This window comes from Danio rerio, chromosome 20 (assembly GCF_049306965.1).
Source record: "Danio rerio strain Tuebingen ecotype United States chromosome 20, GRCz12tu, whole genome shotgun sequence".
NCBI lineage: Eukaryota > Metazoa > Chordata > Actinopteri > Cypriniformes > Danionidae > Danio > Danio rerio.
In genome coordinates, this window is record NC_133195.1 from 55,525,828 (window position 1) to 55,545,793 (window position 19,966).

A 19,966-nucleotide genomic window follows, 5' to 3' on the forward strand; every position below is an offset into this window, starting at 1 on the left:
TTTGCTTAACAAGGGGTTTTAATTGGACTTGCATTATAAACCTTACATAAAATCCACAAAATTCTCAGCAGAAATAGCAAAGGACATTCTGTCGGGGCCTATTAATCACAACTAGCATCATTAAAGTTGTATTTAGATTGCTTTTCTAATTTTAATTATGTGGCTAAATTTCTTTAAAAAAATCTGCATAAATCCCAGTGCATGTACAATAGAAATGTAACATTTAATTCTTTACATTTAAGCCAAACTGGGCCTTTTAGATTGATATAAAATACTTAATCCATTTAATAACAAACATAGCATTATTTAGTGAACAAACAGAATTTTAACAAATTAAACAAAATAATACATCATTATTATAAGGTGTTACTGGACTGTTGATTTTTAATTGACAATATTTAAGTCAACTACATATTAAGTTACTGAAATTAAATGATCTAAAATGAAAAGTAATCCTTTACTATACTTTAATGCACCCAGGTAAAACTGACGAGTCCTAAAAAAAAAACACACATTTAAAACATCCTGCATCTCTTACCGCAGCACATCCACCTGGCAATACTCCGGCAACCAGAACCGGCGAATCACCTCGCAGTGTGAGCCCAAGCCCCGCCTCTCCTCGAACCAAACACACGTGACGCCTCGTCCAGCGGTTGCGTGCAGAAAACACAGAGAGCGGACCCTTCACACACACACACACACACACACACACACACACACACACACACACACACACACACACACACACACAGGTGAATATTAAACACTATTATAATTAAACATCAATGGTTTGTTCCAGTGTGTGTGTGAATGTGAGTGTTACCAGTCTGTGGAAAATATCAGTCACTCTGACCACACTGAAATCTGGAGCTTTGATATCAGGCTTCTGCTGTGTGTGAGCTGTAGGAGAAACAGCACAGGTTTAGGATTTACGGCTGTGTTTACATATTTAGTTACTAAAATTATTCATACCGCTGGCAAATTCTGGCTTAAAGGGTTTATACCCCTTTTACAAGATGTAAGATAAGCCTTTTGGTGTCTCCTGAATTTGTCTGTAAAGTTTCAACTCAAAATAGCCATCAGATAATTTATTATCACCTCCAGAATCTGATTGTTTTAGTGTCTGAGTACAGTTTAGCAGTTTTTTATAGCCTGTGCCTTTAAATGCAAATGAGCTGCTTCTCCCTGCCCACCATTCTTACGGTACGTTCACACCGAAAGCGGCGAGAGTGTCAAAGTAGCTGGAAGTCATTCATTTTCAATGAGAGCCGGCGGCGATAAGCGGCGTGGCGTGTCTTCGCCGGTGTGGGTGTCGAGGAGAGTTGAAATCAAGTTAACTTTATGGTAATGAGCTATGACACAGTTCGGCGGTAACCAATCAGAATGAAGACATCCACCGCTTGAGAGGAGTTCAGAGAACACAGACCTGTGAACTTTGATTCCGACCAAAGTTGTTCCCAAGAGTTTGATTATTGTGGTCGCTGGATTTCCAATTATTTACGATGTTTTCTTACAGGAACATGCAGTAAATAAGTTACTGGCGAGTTACTGAAGTGTATTAATGTTATTTATATTTTTCTTTAAAGAAGAGGGAATCGTATGGGACGGTACAAAACAGTTTTGCTGCTTCAGGATATTTCAGACATATGGACACATTGGATAATCAAGTGGAGCAAAGCCACACCATGTGCAACTTGATCTTCCATTGTTAAATGAATTTGACAAGAAGTGCGCAACATTTTTACGATCCCTTTAAATACGACATCAATGTAACGAATTTTTACGTTCTTGCCGCCAGAGCTGAAGGCAGACGGCGTTGTCCTTGGACCTTGGACGCTCTCGCCGATTTCGGTGTGAAAGCACAGTTACTTGTGTTTGCTTCTCATCATGCATTACATCAGATAAACAGCAGTCAGTGATGGACACAGACTCTGATGAAGCTGAAATGCAGCTCATTAGTCAAAAATACCAAGTTTGTTTGATGTATTTGTGGTGGAGTTTAATCAAGACTTTCTGACAGGATGAGTCACACACAAATGCTGTTTGCAGTGAACACACACATATTAGCGTTTACTGACACCATGTGGCCGTGGTTAATATAGTGGTTAAGAATTACAGGGATTTTACTACAAACATTCTCTGTTTTAAATATGTTTTAATAGATACAGAGAGTTTGAATAGATATTTTAATCCAAGTTTCTTTGCAAAAAATGTTCTGTGGGCATGTGTAAACATGTTATTATAGAAACATGGCGCCTTTCATTCAATTCGGTGGGCGGAGAAAACCACACTCCTACGTTACTGGGATTTGGGTCCTATTTTAACCTCAGGAAATAAAAAAAAAGAGACTTGTTGTGTTTCTATCACTCCAATATGACTGTGGACACGCTATACCTACACACAGTTCTGTCCAAACAGCTTACAAAGGTTGATTTTCATAATAGGTGCTAGGGTTGTGCCGATAGACGATGCCATCGCCGATGGCCGACAAAATTCATGATGCTGAGCCGGCATAGCGATCCATCATTTATATTGATATGTAACTTATTATTTGCATGTCATCTTAATAGCAATAACAGTCTTTTCATGAGCTGTGTTAAAGGTTACATACAGCTGTCACTTGCACGGCTGACAGCATGGTGAGGATTAAATAAAGGATTATACAGTATCTCTCGCGCTTAAAATGTGTAGATTCAGTGGCAAACGCTGTTACCTGCAAACCCCGTCCCACAGACTTCACAGTGAACGGCTTTAGTTATTTTCATAGCGGATTTGAAGCCACTGGAAGTCTTTTATCCACTCTTGGAAAAGTGTAAATGGTGGATTAACATTCAGCACATGATCACTAATAAGATGTGCCATTATTAGTAACTTTAGGTAAATCTGTCAGTGTTATTTTCATTCTCTCATCTTCAGCGCTTCACATTTTCACACTTGTAGTTCCTGTCATCTGAAGGCAGAAGGCATTGACTGAGTGATTGACAGCTGATATTAACAAATCATTCGCGGTCAGTTAGAGCAGTGGGCCAATAAGAAGAGTACAAAGGCGGGGCAAGCATTGCGGGCTTTTTACTTTAGCAAGTTCACATAACAACTGTTTAATCTGCTCCTGAGCACTGCGTTTGGCGTTTTTAGGTGCAAAACAAATGCAAAGATGAATTCTGCATAAATGTCTTCTAAATCAGCACACGCAGTAAGGGTTTTGCGGTGAAGACAATGAAAATGTATGCACCACAGTGTACTCCAACCGAACTCTTGTCTCCTCCACCAGCTGTGGGAAAAGCCATTATACCGACACAGATCACTGCCTATTCATGCCAGAGTCCCGCAGAAAAAAAGTGATTGACAGAGGGTCATTTGTTTGTAACTTTATTTATTTATGATTTGGTTATGGGTAAAGCAAAGACCATGTGTGTCAGGTAGTAAAAACGGTAGACTACAATTAATTAATTTGTTATGAATTAATTGATATTTAACAACCATCGCAATGTTTCACATTAGACATCGTACAATGCCAAATTGGTCAACATGGCCCAACCCTAAAAGGTGCCATTTAAAGTTACTTTTATTCAACCAGCAGGTCTCTTTTGAACAGCTTTAATTTACATTTGAACAAAAACTTTAAGCCAGAAATTGCCAGGGGTATGAATAATAACTGTAGATAGATATACTGTGTATATTATGCAAAATGTACATTTAATGACAAAAGAAATATGAATAATATATAAACAAATTAAAGTCATCTTATAGTTAACATTTAAAGTTATGGTTACATTTTTAATATATTGTATTATCTAATATTGTAGTCTAAACATAAAGCAGACATAACAAACTGTAGGTATCATTTGAAAGCTTAAAATGTCTAGTTTCCAAACCTGGTGATTGATTTTTGGTATATATTACAGAGCAGCTATTATTTTTTTCATTTGCGACAAGGATACTCATCAAGACTCGTAAAGCATTACTTTGCTACAGCAATCCACATGTACAACTTTTTCAAATGTTTTTTTAGAGGCTAAAATCAAATCAAATACCACTAAACTGCCTATACTATCTTAGACTTTGATGTCTACTTCACAAATATTGTCAAAAGTATGAAAATATACTGTTCATATTCCTCAAAACATAGGAGATATATCCAGCTGCAGACCCACACACATTTCAGGCAACACACAATCTAGCACACACGATCTAGGCAAACCATATATGGTTAATGATGGCTCGGTCTTCTACTTTTTTTCTTGTTTAATGACAACTAATTGCTTTGGAGCATTGGTAACACTTTAGAATAACTATCCGTTATAACTAGTTAATAGTCCATTAATAAACTGTTAGTATATGAGTTATAAATGACTTGTTAACTAAAAGTTAATAGTTTGTTAATTATCTATAACTGTGCCTTATAGATAGCCAATAGATACCTTACAAGCTGTTAGTTAACAAGTTAAAATTATTTGTTAACTGTATTTTAATGATTTATAACTATACCTAATAAATTATTAATAGATCATGAACAAGCTGTTAGTAAATTACTTACTAAGTGTCAGATAAGTATGCTGAAAGGTGTACTCAGAGTTTAGCTAAAGTATTTGGATTAATTGTTTAGGGTGCTTGTTTTTGAACTGTGGGAGGAAACTGGAGGACCCTGGGAAAACCCACGCGACCACGGGGAGAACGAGCAAACTCCACACAGAAATGCCGTCTGGTTTGGAAAGGAATTAAACCAGGGGCATTCTTGCTGTGAGGCAACAGCGCTAATCGCTGGCCACCGTGACGCCAGTTTGAAAGGAGGGAAAGTAGGGTTGGGTGGGGGGGTTTCTTCAAGACGAAGATATTGAGATGAGAAAAGTCTGGTTATTTGTACTGAGTTAAGGATCGTCTGATTGGATAATCAGTCATTAGCTAAAGTTGGAACAGCAGTGAACAATCATAAGCACGTGATCCTCTCGAAATTTGTTTATAAATAAACTTCACTTAATCACAATACGCACTTACGTGCGAACTCACATCAAACGTATTTGTAATGGCTCTAAGGACTGGCAGCTGACTGTCAAGGAGTGTAATAGCAGGCATGGGTCAGAGGCAGGCGGCGTGGTTCAGAGGCGAGGTATCAGGTTGGGTTCAGGGCAGGCGGTGTGGATCAAAGTAACAAGCAAGGTGCGAGGCAGTCGGCAGGCAAGGCAAGGTCTAGAACAGTCCAGGTAATACATGGGAGATCAGGCAAGGAGATAACGCTCAGTAATGTCAGGCAGGGCTGAACAAGACTTCGCAACAGAGTGAGTGTGTGTGCTGCTTATATGTGTGTGTGGATCGTCAGTGGGATGAGCTGCAGGTGTGTGTGGCAATCAGTGTATGAGCATGACGTAATGTTTAGAAGTCCGGTGATGGTGACCTCTGCTGGCCAGCGAGGGGAATGACTGGGACCGAGTCGGTGACAAAGGCACAGTTATAAAAAAATTAACAAAGTATTACCTTTTATATAACAAGTCATGTATTACTCAATAACTAACAGTTTATTAATGGACTATTAACTAGTTAAAATGGATAGCTATTCTAAAGTGTTCCCGGAGCATTATCGCCACCTACTGAATTTCACAAATATGGCAATCAAGACCGCCCGTGCTACAATTACCTTTCGTTATACTGAACAGTTTAGGGTTTCCCATTTCAGACATTATTTCATTATTATATTGTAACAATCATTTTAGCATCTGTGCAGTTTTGGAACTCAAATTGTTTAAATAAAAATAATTAGTTAAATGCATATGACTATTCACGTATTTACATACACAAAGAAACGTCTAATTGTAAGATTAAGTATTACATAACCTTTGTTTTAACTTTTTGAATGTTTTTCAGCTACTATCTACAACCTATTAAAATGACACCAAGCTTAAATCTGTGCCCCAAAGCATTGAAGATTGACAATCATTTGTCTTTAACATGTCATTTTCATGTCTATACAAGAGGTGAAACACTCACACTGGACCTCCGGAGCCTCTGCGACCTCACAGAAATCGTCTTCTTGATCGATGTCCGAGTATTTCTCCAGCGAGCGCGTGTGAGCGTCAGACAACACCTCCTGCAGGATGTCCATCTTTCGGAGCATTTTACACACGCCGTGAAGACGCAGAGCCTCCTCGTGACGAATGATGGCTTTACGCAGGTGAGCTTTACCTTCAGAGCGATATGAAAATATTTTATTGTCAGATGAGTAGGCCTGTCACAATAATCAATATATCTACTTATCGTGCAATATTGGAGATGACCTCAATTGTTTTTGGTGCTGCAATAAATATTTACAAATTATTGTTAAACCCATTTTACAGTTACATTTACATTATGGCAGTATGTCAAGATAAAATAGCTTAAAATATCTTTATATATTTTAAAGAAAGTAGTCAAAGTTTGCATAACCACCTATTGATCTTATCCACCCACGACTCATCTAAATAGTTAAACTTTTTGATTACCTTACCTGTAGATTAATGGCAGGGCTGGCGAATATACCGAAGAACCAGGCATAACAGGGTTTTGGTGCGTCCCCAATATGCAACATCACGAGAGACAACGCGGGGAAGTGATCACAAATTAAGGAGCGGGGAAGGGAGGCGGGTAGAGCGACAACGCCGGGGAAGCTTTCACAAACGGAAGGGCGAAAGCGGCGAGAGCGTCAAAGTAGCCAGAAGTCATTCATTTTCCATAGGAACCGGCGATAAGAAACAGCGCGGCGCGTCTTCTCCGGTGTGAGCGTCAAAGAGAGATCAAATCAAGTCAACTTTGAGATATGATATGACGCGGTTCGGCAACAAGCAATCAGGGTTGTTGCTAGAGCGGATACGTTTGCGGCCGGAAGTTAATGAGAATTATTTCTATTATTTATTAAATTTCACATTTGTTGTATTTTATTAACGTCTACCCCCACCCCAACCCTAAACCCAACCGTCACAGTAACGTAAAAACAGTTGTTGTACTGAGTATTAGTTATGTTATCTATTAAATTACCCAATAAAATTTATTTTTTAACGCCTACCCCCACCCCAACCCTAAACCCAACCCTCACAGTACTGTAAAAATATTAATTATTGTTTTACAGTGTCATAAAAAATACTGCTTTATTAATGTGCATATCGCACTTCCGGCCGGCCGCATATCCGATCTAGACTTTACCAGCAATCAGAATGAAGTAGTCCACCGCTTAAGAGGTGTTTAGAGAACACAGACTACGCCTCTGTTTAAATGTCCATGCTTAATTGGTAATCGATAAAGTCTATGGATTTACATGGTTATCAACAACGTGTGTGTATATTTTTGGCTTGGCATAGGCTTCTGTTAAAGATTTTAGCGTTCATCCTTGCTACAGGCTAAAAATAAAACCTTACAAATTAATTGCACTTTCAGTGAAAACATATTTAGGAAGTATCGGAATCGGTACTCGGTATCGGCGAGTACACAAATTAAAATACTCATACTCGTATCGGTTTCTAAAAAAGTGGTATCTGTTCATCCCTAAAAAAAAAACTATTTATTTACTGTGCACTTGTTTGTTTATAACAGGGGTCACCAATCCTGGTCCTGGAGGGCCGGTGTCCTGCAGGGTTTAGCTCTAACTTGCCTCAACACACCTGCCTGGGTGTTTCAAGTATACCTAGTAAGAGCTTGATTAGCTTGTTCAGGTGTGTTTGATTAGGGTTGGAGCTAAAATCTGCAGGACACCGGCCCTCCAGGAACAAGTTTGGTGACCCCTGGTTTATAATATTCGAACATAAGAAGCAAGACATTACATAAAAATCGATCTATTTACTGTGCACTTGATTGTTTATTTAATAACACTTCTTACTTAACTCCAACATTGACTAATGAGCAAAAGTGGGTTTTCGCTTGACCATGTTAAATCTTGGACGCTATACCTCCGATTTGATGATAATATTAAAACTCATTATGCAAAACATGGTTAGGGACAAGGTTAGCTTAATAAAGGGCTGACCTACAATCATAGATCAGATTTTTAATTGATTAAACAACCTTGTTTCCAGCATTAAATACAGACTTTTATACTAAGTAGAAATGCAGTATTGCATCACACTCATTATTTTAGAGCTAAAGAGCAGCAGAAGAATCACCCCTCTGACTCCGGACTGACCTGAGATGTTATATTAGTAAACAGTGGTGTAAAGTAACAAACTACAAATACTCAAACTACTGTAATTGAGTAGTTTTTGTCAGAAATTGTAATTTACTAAGTCGTTTTATAAATGTGTACTTTCCCTTGAGCTCATTTTTAGCAATGAAAATCAGTACTTTTACTTAACTTTCCTTCAACTTGCAGTCACTTTGTGCCGTGCAGAAGATACTTTACACGCAATGACCCAGAGACTGTTTAAACTGAATGTCACTGATGAGAAAATGACAGATGTTTACAGTATGATGACCAAAATGGCCTTAAACATTAACTAACCGCACTGTAATGCATGTGAACGCATCAACTTTTCCCAGCATAACACTCACTACTCTTGAGTACTTTTGAAAAGTCGACTTTGAGTAATATTATAATAACAGATAAGATAACTCTTACTGCACTACATTATTGGGCAAGTCATGGTACTTTTTCAGTACTCTTTCCACCACTGTTAGTATATGAAAATTACCATGTGTTAGCCTGTGCTGAAACTCTAACTGTGAGATCAGAAAACACAAACCGAGTCTCCGCTTGTCCTCGGGATCCTGGAGATTGAGTTTTTCTGGCTGTCTGGTGTGAATCTGAACAAGAGCTTTAATTTCTGCACCATCTTCATCTTCATCCCCAACACCTGTATTGGTTGTTGAACACAATATCAGTTATCTGCAATTTTAGACGAAGTACATTTAGATGTAAAACATTTGTATTAAAAGATTGTATATGCTTATGATTTGCATAATTAATAATCATGTTTGTTTGATCAAAAACAAATCAAAATGCAGTAATACTGTGAAATATAATCACTTATTTGGAATATAAGAGAAGTGTATATGAATTTGAATAATAGGTAACACTTTAAAATAATGGTGCATTAGGTCATGCATTTACTAACATGAACAAACCATAAGGAATACATTTATTACAGTATTTATTCATCTTTGTTAACATTAATGTTAAGTTAAATGACGTCACTCTGCATTAACTAATGTTAACATGCACAGCTTTGTATTTTTATAATGCATTAGTTCATGTTGAACTATGATTAATAAATGCTGTACAGGATTATACATAGTTAATGTTAGTAAATACATTAACATTAACTAATCAGGGCTCAACAATAAGAACTGCCCGGTAGTCCGAGGCCAGCATGAAAGATGCTCGGGACAGTAGACAGGATTGTTACTGGCCCCTACCGGCCAGTAACGATGAGCATGTTATTTGTTTCCGGAACCTGGTAACCAGTACAAAGAAAAGATGGCAACATGGCAGCAACGTCAAACTGTGAGGCTAAAAGAAAGCGTCTGTTTTTAAAGTCTTGGAAGCAGACAATTACACGGGTACAAAATTAACATTCTGGAAAAAAAAAAAGTTGTCGTCAATTTGGCAATCCATTTTTTTTGTAATAATTTAGAGTTGCAATAAAATACCAGCACATTTCCCATACTGCTCTTTCGTTTGCATAAAAATCTTGAAATTTGCTCATTATACATTTATTAACATTTTTTAAATGTTTAAATTTTAGATTCACAGACATTATTTTGCCACATTATTTAAAATATGGGGCCAGTAAAAACTTTGGCAGGGCCAGTAAAAATCTCAACCACTTTCCCGATCGGCACAGTAAAAAAAATCTTAGCGTTGAACCCTGCTAATGGAGCATTATTCTAATCTACTACAATGTATTTAAATGTAAAGATAGTAAGTAAGAAAGCAACTTATTGTTGTAATGTAAAGCTGAATTTTTAGTGTCTACTTCAGTTCATTGAGTGAGTTTTTCAGAAATGACTTTAATATGAAAAAACACTTCTGATTCTGTTTTCAAATACTTAGATTCATAAGTTTTTCTAAAAGAAATGTGTTTTTATGAAAGCCTTTTGCAACAATAGAAATCTCTATATTGTCATATTTATATATACCACTGGTGAATAAACATTTAATTGCTTACATTAGCCAAACTCAAAATGACAGTAATAATATCATGGTTTCCGCTACATTAATTCTTCTATGGCGGGGCGGAACACCAAAATTGAAAATCCCACTACAGCTACATTACAACTTCTCGTGAGGCTGGCAAACACGACGTATAGCTATTTCATTTTACTTCAGGATGCATTAACACTCTGTATGTCTATTGGAGACATTCATAAATATTCCTAGCAAATCTATCAAATGTTGTAGACATAGTCGTTACAAAAACGCACTAAATTGCACTTCAGCAGCGTTTATTTGAGAGCGCACAAGAAGATCTGCGCTTAAACGGCTTTGAGGGAGCGTGCAAGAAGTTTTGTGCACGAGCAGAAGAAATCGGCGCGCAAGCAAAGAGATTCGCATGCTGTAGCCTATTAGATAAATGCAATCTCCAATTGTAATACTGCGCTCACGACATTTGTCATTGAAATAACGCTACAGGTAGTTGGTAGATCTGATAAAAAGGTAAAAAATCCTAGAGGAAACACTGAATGTACTCCATAAATAAATAGTGCACATAAAAGTTTATATATAAGATGGTCACACTTTTTTTTTACTGTTTTTAAATAAGGAAATCATCATATTATGATGACATCTGAATGATCATGTGACACTAAGGACTGGAGTAATGATGCTGAAAATACAGCTTTACATTACAGGAATAGACCACATTTCAAATATATTGATTTAGAAAACCTCATGTAATATGGTATATTTTTTTAAATATTAAAGAGGACCTATTATGCCCCTCTTTACAAGATGTAAAATAAGTCTCTGGTGTCCCTAGAGATTGTGTGTGTGAAGTTTCAGCTCAAAATAGCACAGATCACAGATAATGTTTTCTAACTCTCTGACCCTTTCAGGCTTTGATCCTAATTGTGGAGTTTTGGTGACTGTCGCTTTAAATTCAAATGAGATTGTGCTTTTTTCAGAACAAGGCGGAGCTACAAAAGCTTGCGCGTCAGCATAGTAGCAGATTCAAAAACAAGACTGACATCCTATGCTAATGAGGGAGAGATGATCACTAGTGGCCGGGGCTTTCCCCCTCTGATGACACGTACAAACGGAGAATGTCAATCAAAGTGTTTCTGCAGACTGTTTATATCAAGTCTGATTACAAACAATATCACTGATTAATTTTTACTATTAGTGGCTGGTTATATTCACACACTGCTGACAACTTTTTAAACTCCTTATGAAAGTGACTTTTGCATAATAGCTTCTCTTTAATCTTTTGACCTTATTATTCATAAGGTCAAATTATTCATAAGCTCTTCTTTCATTGAGATTAAATATTCTCAATTATTCCAAACACCTGAGCAATAATGCAGGCTATCAGTCAATAACACAGTTACCTGAGCAGTCACACAGAGCCACAGCAGTGTAATAATGCGCCAGCGCTCTGAAATGATGAGTTTTGACCTGAACCATAGAGATCCAGGAGAAGGGAACGTAATCCTTCAGTAGCGGCACAGACATCGCCTGAAGAACTAGAGAATACACGTCTGATACCTACAAACACATAAACAAACACTTAAGACATTTGTTCAAACTCAGCGGGGGAAATAAGCATTAAACGCGTCACCAGTTTTCTCAGAAAACATATCTCTAAAGGTGCTGTTGACTTGAAATTTTCTCCGGATGTTGGTAACAACCAGAGAAATCCAAATATGCAAAGAAAACTAAACGAATTTGTAACAAGGTTTTTTGGGTGGGAAGAAGAAGACAGTGTCGGCGTTGAGGTAAGAGACAATTTTTTTATTTAACGTTCTGTGTCTGGTTGTGTTGTGCTCAGCATCAAGGGTTGCTGCTGGTCGCTCAGCTCTCCCGTTCTCCTTAAGAAGGGTGTCTCCCCGGCCCAATCACTAGAATAAACAGGTGTTATTTATTATTTCTGATTGGCTTGCTGATTAGCCGCCGGGCTCTGAGCATGCTCTACCCCCTTATTGGGTGTTCGATCATGCTTACCTCCCCACAGAATTGATTACAAATGAAGTTCTGTGTAATAAAATGAAATGACAGGGAAAATGTATTGAACACATGAAGAAAGGAAGGTGTAGTTAGTGAAAGCCCAGACAGCAGCTGAAATCTCTCAGTAGTTCTTCAGCAAGCCTCTTCCCTTCCTCAGTGTAAATGAATATCAGCTGCTTCAGTCCAACATCTACATCAGCAGGGGGATGAAGATGAAACCAGAGTGGACATTTCAGCAAGACAATGATCCAAAACACAGCCAAGGAGACTCTCAGATGCTTTTAGAGAAAAAAAATCAAGCTGTAGAATGGCCTAGCCAATCACCTGATCCGAATCCAATAAAAAAATATAATAATAAACTATTTTTATGAATCTAAATATATATATTTTTGTATTGTTTGGGTTTTTACCAAAATGTACTCCAATTCCATGTCAACAGCTCCTTTAGAAATATTATTCCCAGGACAAAACGTGACGTGTTTAATACTTGTGTATGTATCTTGTATTCCTTACACTGGTAACCAAATGTCCCCACAAGTATAGCAATACTAGTAAGTTTTGACCTTGTGAAAACATTGTTTTGGTATTTTGATAATCTAAAAGTGCAGATTTTTTCTGTGAGGGTTGGGTTTAGGGGTAGAGGAGAGAATACACCGTATATTAAACTATTATATGTTATATTGAATTATTACATTGAACTATTATATATAACTTTATACCTTGACTGTACTATTTTCAATCTAATCATATCCATCTGTAAAATATGTTGTACGTTTCTCCGCTATAGTGTACACACATCTATTAGCTAATTTAAACTGCATATGTCCATAGTAAGTACACCTATATTATATCTTATCCTTAGTAGTTATCATACCCATAAAACTACCTCTATCTGTAAATTGTAACATATCTATGTATTATTCATCCTTGCTGCATTTACTGCTTATATTTGCACTCTGGTTAGATGCATTTTGTTACCCTTTAATCTACATTTGTAATGACAATAAAAACTAATTTATCAAGTTTGAGGACAAACTTTATGGTGGCTTGAGAAAGCCTGTTGGAAGTCATTTATTTAGCTTGAAGAAGTATTAGGTTGGTTAAAAGAATGTTTAAGATTCTGCAGTCAACAATGCAACCACTGTAAAGAGTGAAGCAAGCCCGTAAAAAGATTTAAAGTTGATTCCTGTGTCTGAGGTTGGTAATAGCATGATACTAGCCTAAATTAGCATGATTCTATAAATTAACATGTTATTAGCATGAATCTAACATGAATTAGCATGTTGTTAGTGTATTTCTAGCATAAATTAGCACGTTGCTAGCATGTTTCTAGCATGGATTAGCATGTTGCTATCATGGTTTCAACATGAATTAGCATGTTTCTAACACAAATTAGCATGATTCTAGTATGACTTAGCACACTGTTTGCATGATTCCAACATGAATTAGCACGTTGTTAGCATTTTTAGCATGAATTAGCAGGTTTTTAGCATCATTTGAGCATGAATTAGCATGTAATTAGCCTGATCCTAGCATGAATTAGCATGTTGTTAGCATAATTCCAACATGGGTTAACATGTTGTTAGCATGATTCTAACATGAATTGGCATGCTGTTAGCATGATTCCAACTTGAATTAGCATGTTGTTAGCATGTTTCTATCATGAATTAGCATGTTGTTAGCAGGTTTCTAGCATGAATTAGCATGTTAGCATGATTCAAGCATGAATTTGCACATTGTTAGCAAGATTCTAGCATAATTGTTTCTAGCATGTTGTTAGCATGAATTAGCATGTGCTAGCATGACTAGCATGTTGCTAGTATGTTTCTAGCAAGATTAGCATGTCAGTAGGATGTTAAAACTATTAGCATGTGTTAGGGTCCTGAAATTGGTTGCTAGGTAGTGGCTAGTAAGTTTAAAGGTCATCAGTGATTGGCTGCTGGCTAGACTGAGTTGAATGAGGCCAGACTCTAGTCTGTAGGACAGTCGGATGCAGAGTTATGAGCACACAAAGGCCGATCCAATGTTAAGTCAATGACAGTCTTTTACAATGGAAGTCTATGGGACAGTTACTAGGGTGCTGGAATTGGTTGCTATGGATTGGCTAGTAAGTTTAAAGGTCATTAGTGATTGGCTGCTGGCTAGACTGAGGTAAATGAGCTCAGCCATTAGTCTGTATGACAGTCTAATGCAGAGTTATGAGCTCACAAAGTTTGACCCAATGTTAAGTCTATGGGACTTTTGGGAAATTTCAGGGTCGTTTTTCGAAAAACCCAAAGTCAGATCAGTTAGAAAAGATATAGCAACCCGAGTCAGACCAGTTTGAAGGTCTGACGAAAGTTTGAAGTATGTAGCTTGAAAGGCTTCAAATTAGTCTCAAAAGACGTAAGAAGAATACGGAAGAATAATAATATGTTTATGTAGAATATCAAAAATGCTGGCTTTCTTAAGCCACCATAATAAATCTAATATAATGTACAGTACGGTAGAAACATCATTACAGCTATGGAGAGTCCCCATGAAGGTGTGTGTATGTATGTTTTCACCCTAGCAGCCTCCTGGGCAGCTTGCAGAAGCACATTCAGGTGGATGTCCTGTATGTTAAGTAGGACCTTCTCACACACACACTCCTGAACCTGCGCACAATGCATAAAGACAAATGACATCATAAAAGACATACTCTGAAATGCATATTTGATTTCCAGAAGATGCTCTTATTACCTGAGCTACCATGAGCCGGACCAACATGCTCAGCGCAGAGCCGCTCATATCCAGACTGGGCGCATGAGAGAAATTCTCCTGCAGGTAGAGAAATGCACCTACACACACACAAACAGAACATCACATCATTGTATTAATTTTCCTTCAGCTTAGTCCCTTATTTATCAGGGGTCACCACAGCAGAATGAACCGCCAACTACTTCACACACAGCGGATGCCCTTCCAGCTGCAACCCAGTACTGTGAAACACCCGTACACACTCATATTCACACACTCATGCACACACGGCCGATTAAGTTCATCCAATTCCCCTATAGCACATGTGTTTGGACTGTGGAGGAAACCCACACCAACACGGGGAGAACATGCAAACTCCACACAGAAATGACAACTGGCCCAGCCGGGACCCATCTAACGATCTACTTGCTGTGATCCCACAGTGCTAACCACTCAGCCACAATACCGCCTAGCAATTGTAAGGTTAAATCTTACAATTCAAGCTGCTCCTAACTGCACATTTATTTCGCAATTATAAACCTTTTATCAAACTTTTAGCCATACTTTTGCAATTACAATTACCTGCAAGAAATCTTCGATAAATAATATATACCATCATGGTCAATTCAAAATGTAAAATTACACTCAATGGGCCCTATCATACCCCTGGCGCAAGCCGTGGCGCAATAGTCTTTTAGTAGTTTCAGCTTGGCGCAAGAGTGGTTTTGAGGCGTTGCGCTACGCTGTTTAAATAGCAAATGCATTAGTGCTCATATGTGCGCCCATAGGCGTTCTGGTCTAAAAAGGAAGGCGTTCGAGGCGGACCGCTGGCGCGTTGCTATTTTGAGAAACTATAATAGATTTTTCATTAGACCAAAACAAACCCGGTCTAAACTCCAGCGCAGAGTTGCGCCTCGCTTACGCACTGCTTAATACGCACAAGAGAGCAATAGACAAATATCTTTACATATGAAAACATGTAAATATTAAGGATATATATAGGATACAAATATAAAGGATTAAAATATTACAATACATTATTTTCTAGCCTACATAAATATGAAAAATCACTGCTTTTATGTCTTCTTCATCTCGGGAGGCTTTTTCAGTTCATTCATAACAATTTGCTTTTGTATAATGTTATTATTATTAGCAGTATTATTTATTATATCCATATTTATATTTGTTTTATTAAAAACAAGCTTAGATTTGTCCACCTGTCAGGTTTTAGACCATATGGGGCACAGCATGTGTTTTAGGATATCACTCAGGTTTTTGAGCTCATTTTGTTATTATTGTTCATTTATTCGTTTGCTGGAAATTAGAACTGAATTTAGAAATAGTTTTGAAACGAAGATTTGCGCTTAAAAACAAAAGTATTTATTTATAGACTAATTGATGTCTGTGCGTAAAGGTTTCCCTATCCAAGAGCGAATGTGAAAGTAGATCCATTATCTCTCATTCTCACGCAGTAGATGCTCTGTTTAACTGTTTTCTGTTTAAAAACTTAACTGTTAACTGTTTCCTTGTGAAATGCTCATTTTTTTTTCAGTTTATTTTGGACCGTCAAAATAGAGCCCGATGTTCCTTATTTCCTTCTTAACTGTGTTTATTGATCAAATAAATGCAACATTGGAGTGTCCAATATTTTAAAAATGTACACGAGTGAAGGAGAATGAGCGATCTATTAAATCTAAAGAGCAGGTCATATGAGTAACTGAAAAATATCTTATTTGCAGTTTGTAATGTAGCTGTCCTTTAAAGATGTAGTATGTGATTGTCTTCAAAAGCGTTTTTTGTTGTGCTGGTTGAAAGTCTCTTCACAGTCTAATAGTAATGATTACAGTAAATGATCTAAATGTGTTTATATGTATTTTTATATTTACAGTAAGGCACAAAACAAAAAAAATGTTCATCCAATTAAATAGTCGGATCGACATCTCCCATAATTCCAATAAGTAGCCCAACCTGTCTGTGAGCAAATGCAGATTTGAACAGCTGCGCGGCCGTTTGTACGCAGCTGCGCCGACCGCCGCACGTTCACGAGAGAGAGAATTTTTTTAGAATTTTTTTTTTTTGTTGAATTTTTTTAAAATAACTTGTTTATTGTGACAACATATGTATAATATATAACGACATGTATATGTGTTTGTTTATTATTACTTATATTTTTTATGTATATGAATGTTCTGTGTTCTGTTATTGCTTTGGAAACGTTGTGATTTGTTTTACAGTCAAGCTCTTTGAATTTGAGAGAGATAGAGAAAGAGAGAAAAAAAACAACACGAGAACGAGGGAGAACGCGTGCGATCGGTAAAAGCATGCTGAATCAAAAGTTTTTAAAAACCTGAATCAATATTGGAGTTACCTGAACCTTATGTCTGAAGGTTTTCTCTTAGACAGGTAATGTTCTGTTTTAAAACTGTTTTAGCTTCACGCAAAACTGATGTAACGTTAGATGTTGTTACAAACGGGTTATATCTTCACAGAAGTGTTGTTCAGCCACTAAAATCTTTTGATGAAAGATTGATAAGACTACTTTCAGTTTCATAATGGACTTTTACAGCATCTATAATGTAGATTTTAATTAGTTTAATAACAAAACACAATATCGCTATTCCGCCTAGTCTCTCCCTATATTGTTTACCATGCAACTCTAAATATTCACTCTGAAATAGCATGTCAGTTTGGCTTGCACACCGCCAGACAAGCACTAGTTGCTTTTAACACATGAGAGAGGGTTCTTTTGCTGTGCTCGTATTTAAGGAGGCGTGGCTCTAGACGGCAGGGGAGGGATTGAGATTCAGAGATTTATGCTAAGCTGTTAGCATTGTGGAAGATCACCAACTGCACCTTTAATGTAAATGTCTGCAAATTGTTTAACCAAAAAGAAGTGCATGATAAATAAACATGCTGTCTCTCAAAAGAAAAATTCAGCTCTAAATCACCTTTGTAAATATTTTTTTTTTCAATCAATCATTCTCCTTTGCATAATCCTTACCTGACATGCACATAGTTTTCCCACATGGAAAGACTAAACAGATCTGGCCAGCTGGCCAATGACAGCTGGCTTATGGAAGGGGGAGGTGTTTACAGACCTTAAAGTCCCATTGAAATTAAAATAAGGTGTTTTTTTTACATATCAGTATCTGTGTGTTAATAAAATCAGTGACAAAATTCACATGTAGAAGATATAAACCTGATATAAACATCCAAAGTTTGCAGTTTGTCACTTCTAAATGAATCAACAATTTTTTAACGTCATCTCATACTTCAGTTTCTAATCAGATCTTCTGACCAATCAAATGCTCTCTTGTGGTTGTCATGCCCCGCCTCCTCCTCATTAGCTTTTCAATTGATGTGCTTGAGCTCAACCACTCTCTCTGGCAGCTCTGCGATTAATACAAAACTCTATTGGTTCTATGCCCTACTCTCTCTTCATGTTTCAGTTGAGATTACGTCAAACATCAAATAAAATTATGCACATTTTAAAGCTCTAAACACCCTAAATTGATTCAAGTTGATTTTTCGGATATAAGATGCATTTAGAGCGAAGCGGTGGCGCAGTAGGTAGTGCTGTCGCCTCACAGCAAGAAGGCTGCTGGTTCGAGCCTCAGCTCAGTTGGCGTTTCTGTGTGGAGTTTGCATGTTCTCCCTGCATTCGCGTGGGTTTCCTCCAGGTGCTCCGGTTTCCCCCACAGTCCAAACACATGCGGTACAGGTGAATTGGGTTGGCTAAATTGTCTGTAGTGTATGAGTGTGTGTGTGAATGTTTCACAGAGCTGGGTTGTGGCTGGAAGGGCATCCGCTGCTTAAAACTTGCTGGATAAACTGATGGTTCATTCCGCTGTGGTGACCCCGGATTAATAAAGCCGACAAGAAAATGACTGAATGAAGATGCAGTTAAACTTGTTGCAGTAGACTCCAACACAATAAGAGGACACTTTAAAAAACCACATGACCTTCTCTTTAAGGACATGAGCTTATAAATGTGTATTATACTGTGCTGCATTTCCTAAAAACAGACTCCGTAGTGTTGTTCATTACCGGCTGCTCTCTGGAAAGCATCGATGGCATCCTCAATGCCACTCAGTGTGGAGCGATCCTGCCTGGCTCCGATCTGAGTATAAAGAGCTCCGATGTTGAACAAAACGCTTCCTTTCTCGAAGGCCAGCGCTCTCTGCACTGAAGGCACACCGGTTAGAGAATCATACCTGCAGAGACACACCATCACAAAATGACAACACTGATAAATCACACTCCACTACATGTAGTGAGTGTACAGTGAAAGTGTCTGCGGTAAATACTATTCAGATTATGAGTGAAAAATATGGGCCAATCACAGAAGACAAGAAAAAATAAGCATAAAAAGCCTCATGTTGAAAAGAAAATGGCACAGTAAAAGTACTGATACAGCACTAAAGATGTAATCAAGCAAAAGTGCACGTTTAAAACTACTTAGTGGAGTACATTCCCTGAGAAAAACTAAGTAAATTGAGCATCTGTAATTTGTACTTTACACCACTACACTGCAAAAAATGCTTTTCTTACATAGATTTTTTGTCTTGTTTCTAGTCTAAATATCTACAAATTCTTTAATCAAGAAGCATTTTCTAGACAAGCAAAACATATAGTCTTGTTTTAAGAAATAATATGCCAAAATGACGTGAGTTTTTCCTTAAATCAAGCAAAATAATCTGCCAATGGGGTAAGCAAAATAATCTTGTTTTTCGATTTGTGATAAGATTATTTTGCTTACCCCATTGGCAAATTATTTTGCTTGATTTAAGGAAAAACTCACGTCATTTTGGCATATTATTTCTTAAAACAAGACATTATGTGTTGCTTGTCTAGAAAATACTTCTTGATTTGAGAACTTTCAGTTATTTGGACTAGAAACAAAACACAAAATCTAAGTAGGAAAAGCATTTTTGCAGTGTATAAAGTGTTCATCTCTGATTCGTAAATGTGTGAAACTGTGTCTGACCAGTGGAAATGAACGCCCAGACTTCTGTGTGGAGAGAAGAAGCGCTGGTCCAGGAAATACAGCTGGTTGAAATATTCCATCAGCAGCTCCTGTCCTGCTTCATTCCTGCTGGGAGTCCGCATGGCCTGCAGGAGAGGCCAGAG

The 19,966-nt window shown here is 37.5% G+C and overlaps 1 protein-coding gene across 11 annotated transcripts in view; it reads right to left on the bottom strand.

The window, feature by feature from the left end:
- Window positions 1-19,966, bottom strand: part of rhpn1 (rhophilin, Rho GTPase binding protein 1) — a 53,594-nt gene that overhangs the window by 19,725 nt on the left and 13,903 nt on the right. For 8 of the 11 annotated variants that reach the window (XR_012396152.1, XR_012396153.1, XM_073933775.1 and 5 more), the window contains exons 6-14: window positions 19,824-19,948; window positions 18,884-19,050; window positions 14,840-14,937; window positions 14,665-14,754; window positions 11,503-11,659; window positions 8,700-8,810; window positions 5,983-6,177; window positions 824-900; window positions 539-682 (exon numbers count right to left, since the gene is read on the bottom strand). Coding sequence is in view for 9 of the 11 variants with exons in the window: in XM_073933775.1 (XP_073789876.1) it covers window positions 539-682; window positions 824-900; window positions 5,983-6,177; window positions 8,700-8,810; window positions 11,503-11,659; window positions 14,665-14,754; window positions 14,840-14,937; window positions 18,884-19,050; window positions 19,824-19,948 (1,164 nt within the window). In the remaining 2 variants the exon portion in view is untranslated. Of the gene's footprint in view, window positions 1-56; window positions 112-538; window positions 683-767; window positions 901-5,982; window positions 6,178-8,699; window positions 8,811-11,502; window positions 11,660-14,664; window positions 14,755-14,839; window positions 14,938-18,883; window positions 19,051-19,823; window positions 19,949-19,966 lie in introns of those variants that run through there. The other 3 variants (XM_073933776.1, XM_068215713.2, XM_073933777.1) reach the window with 2 other exon arrangements.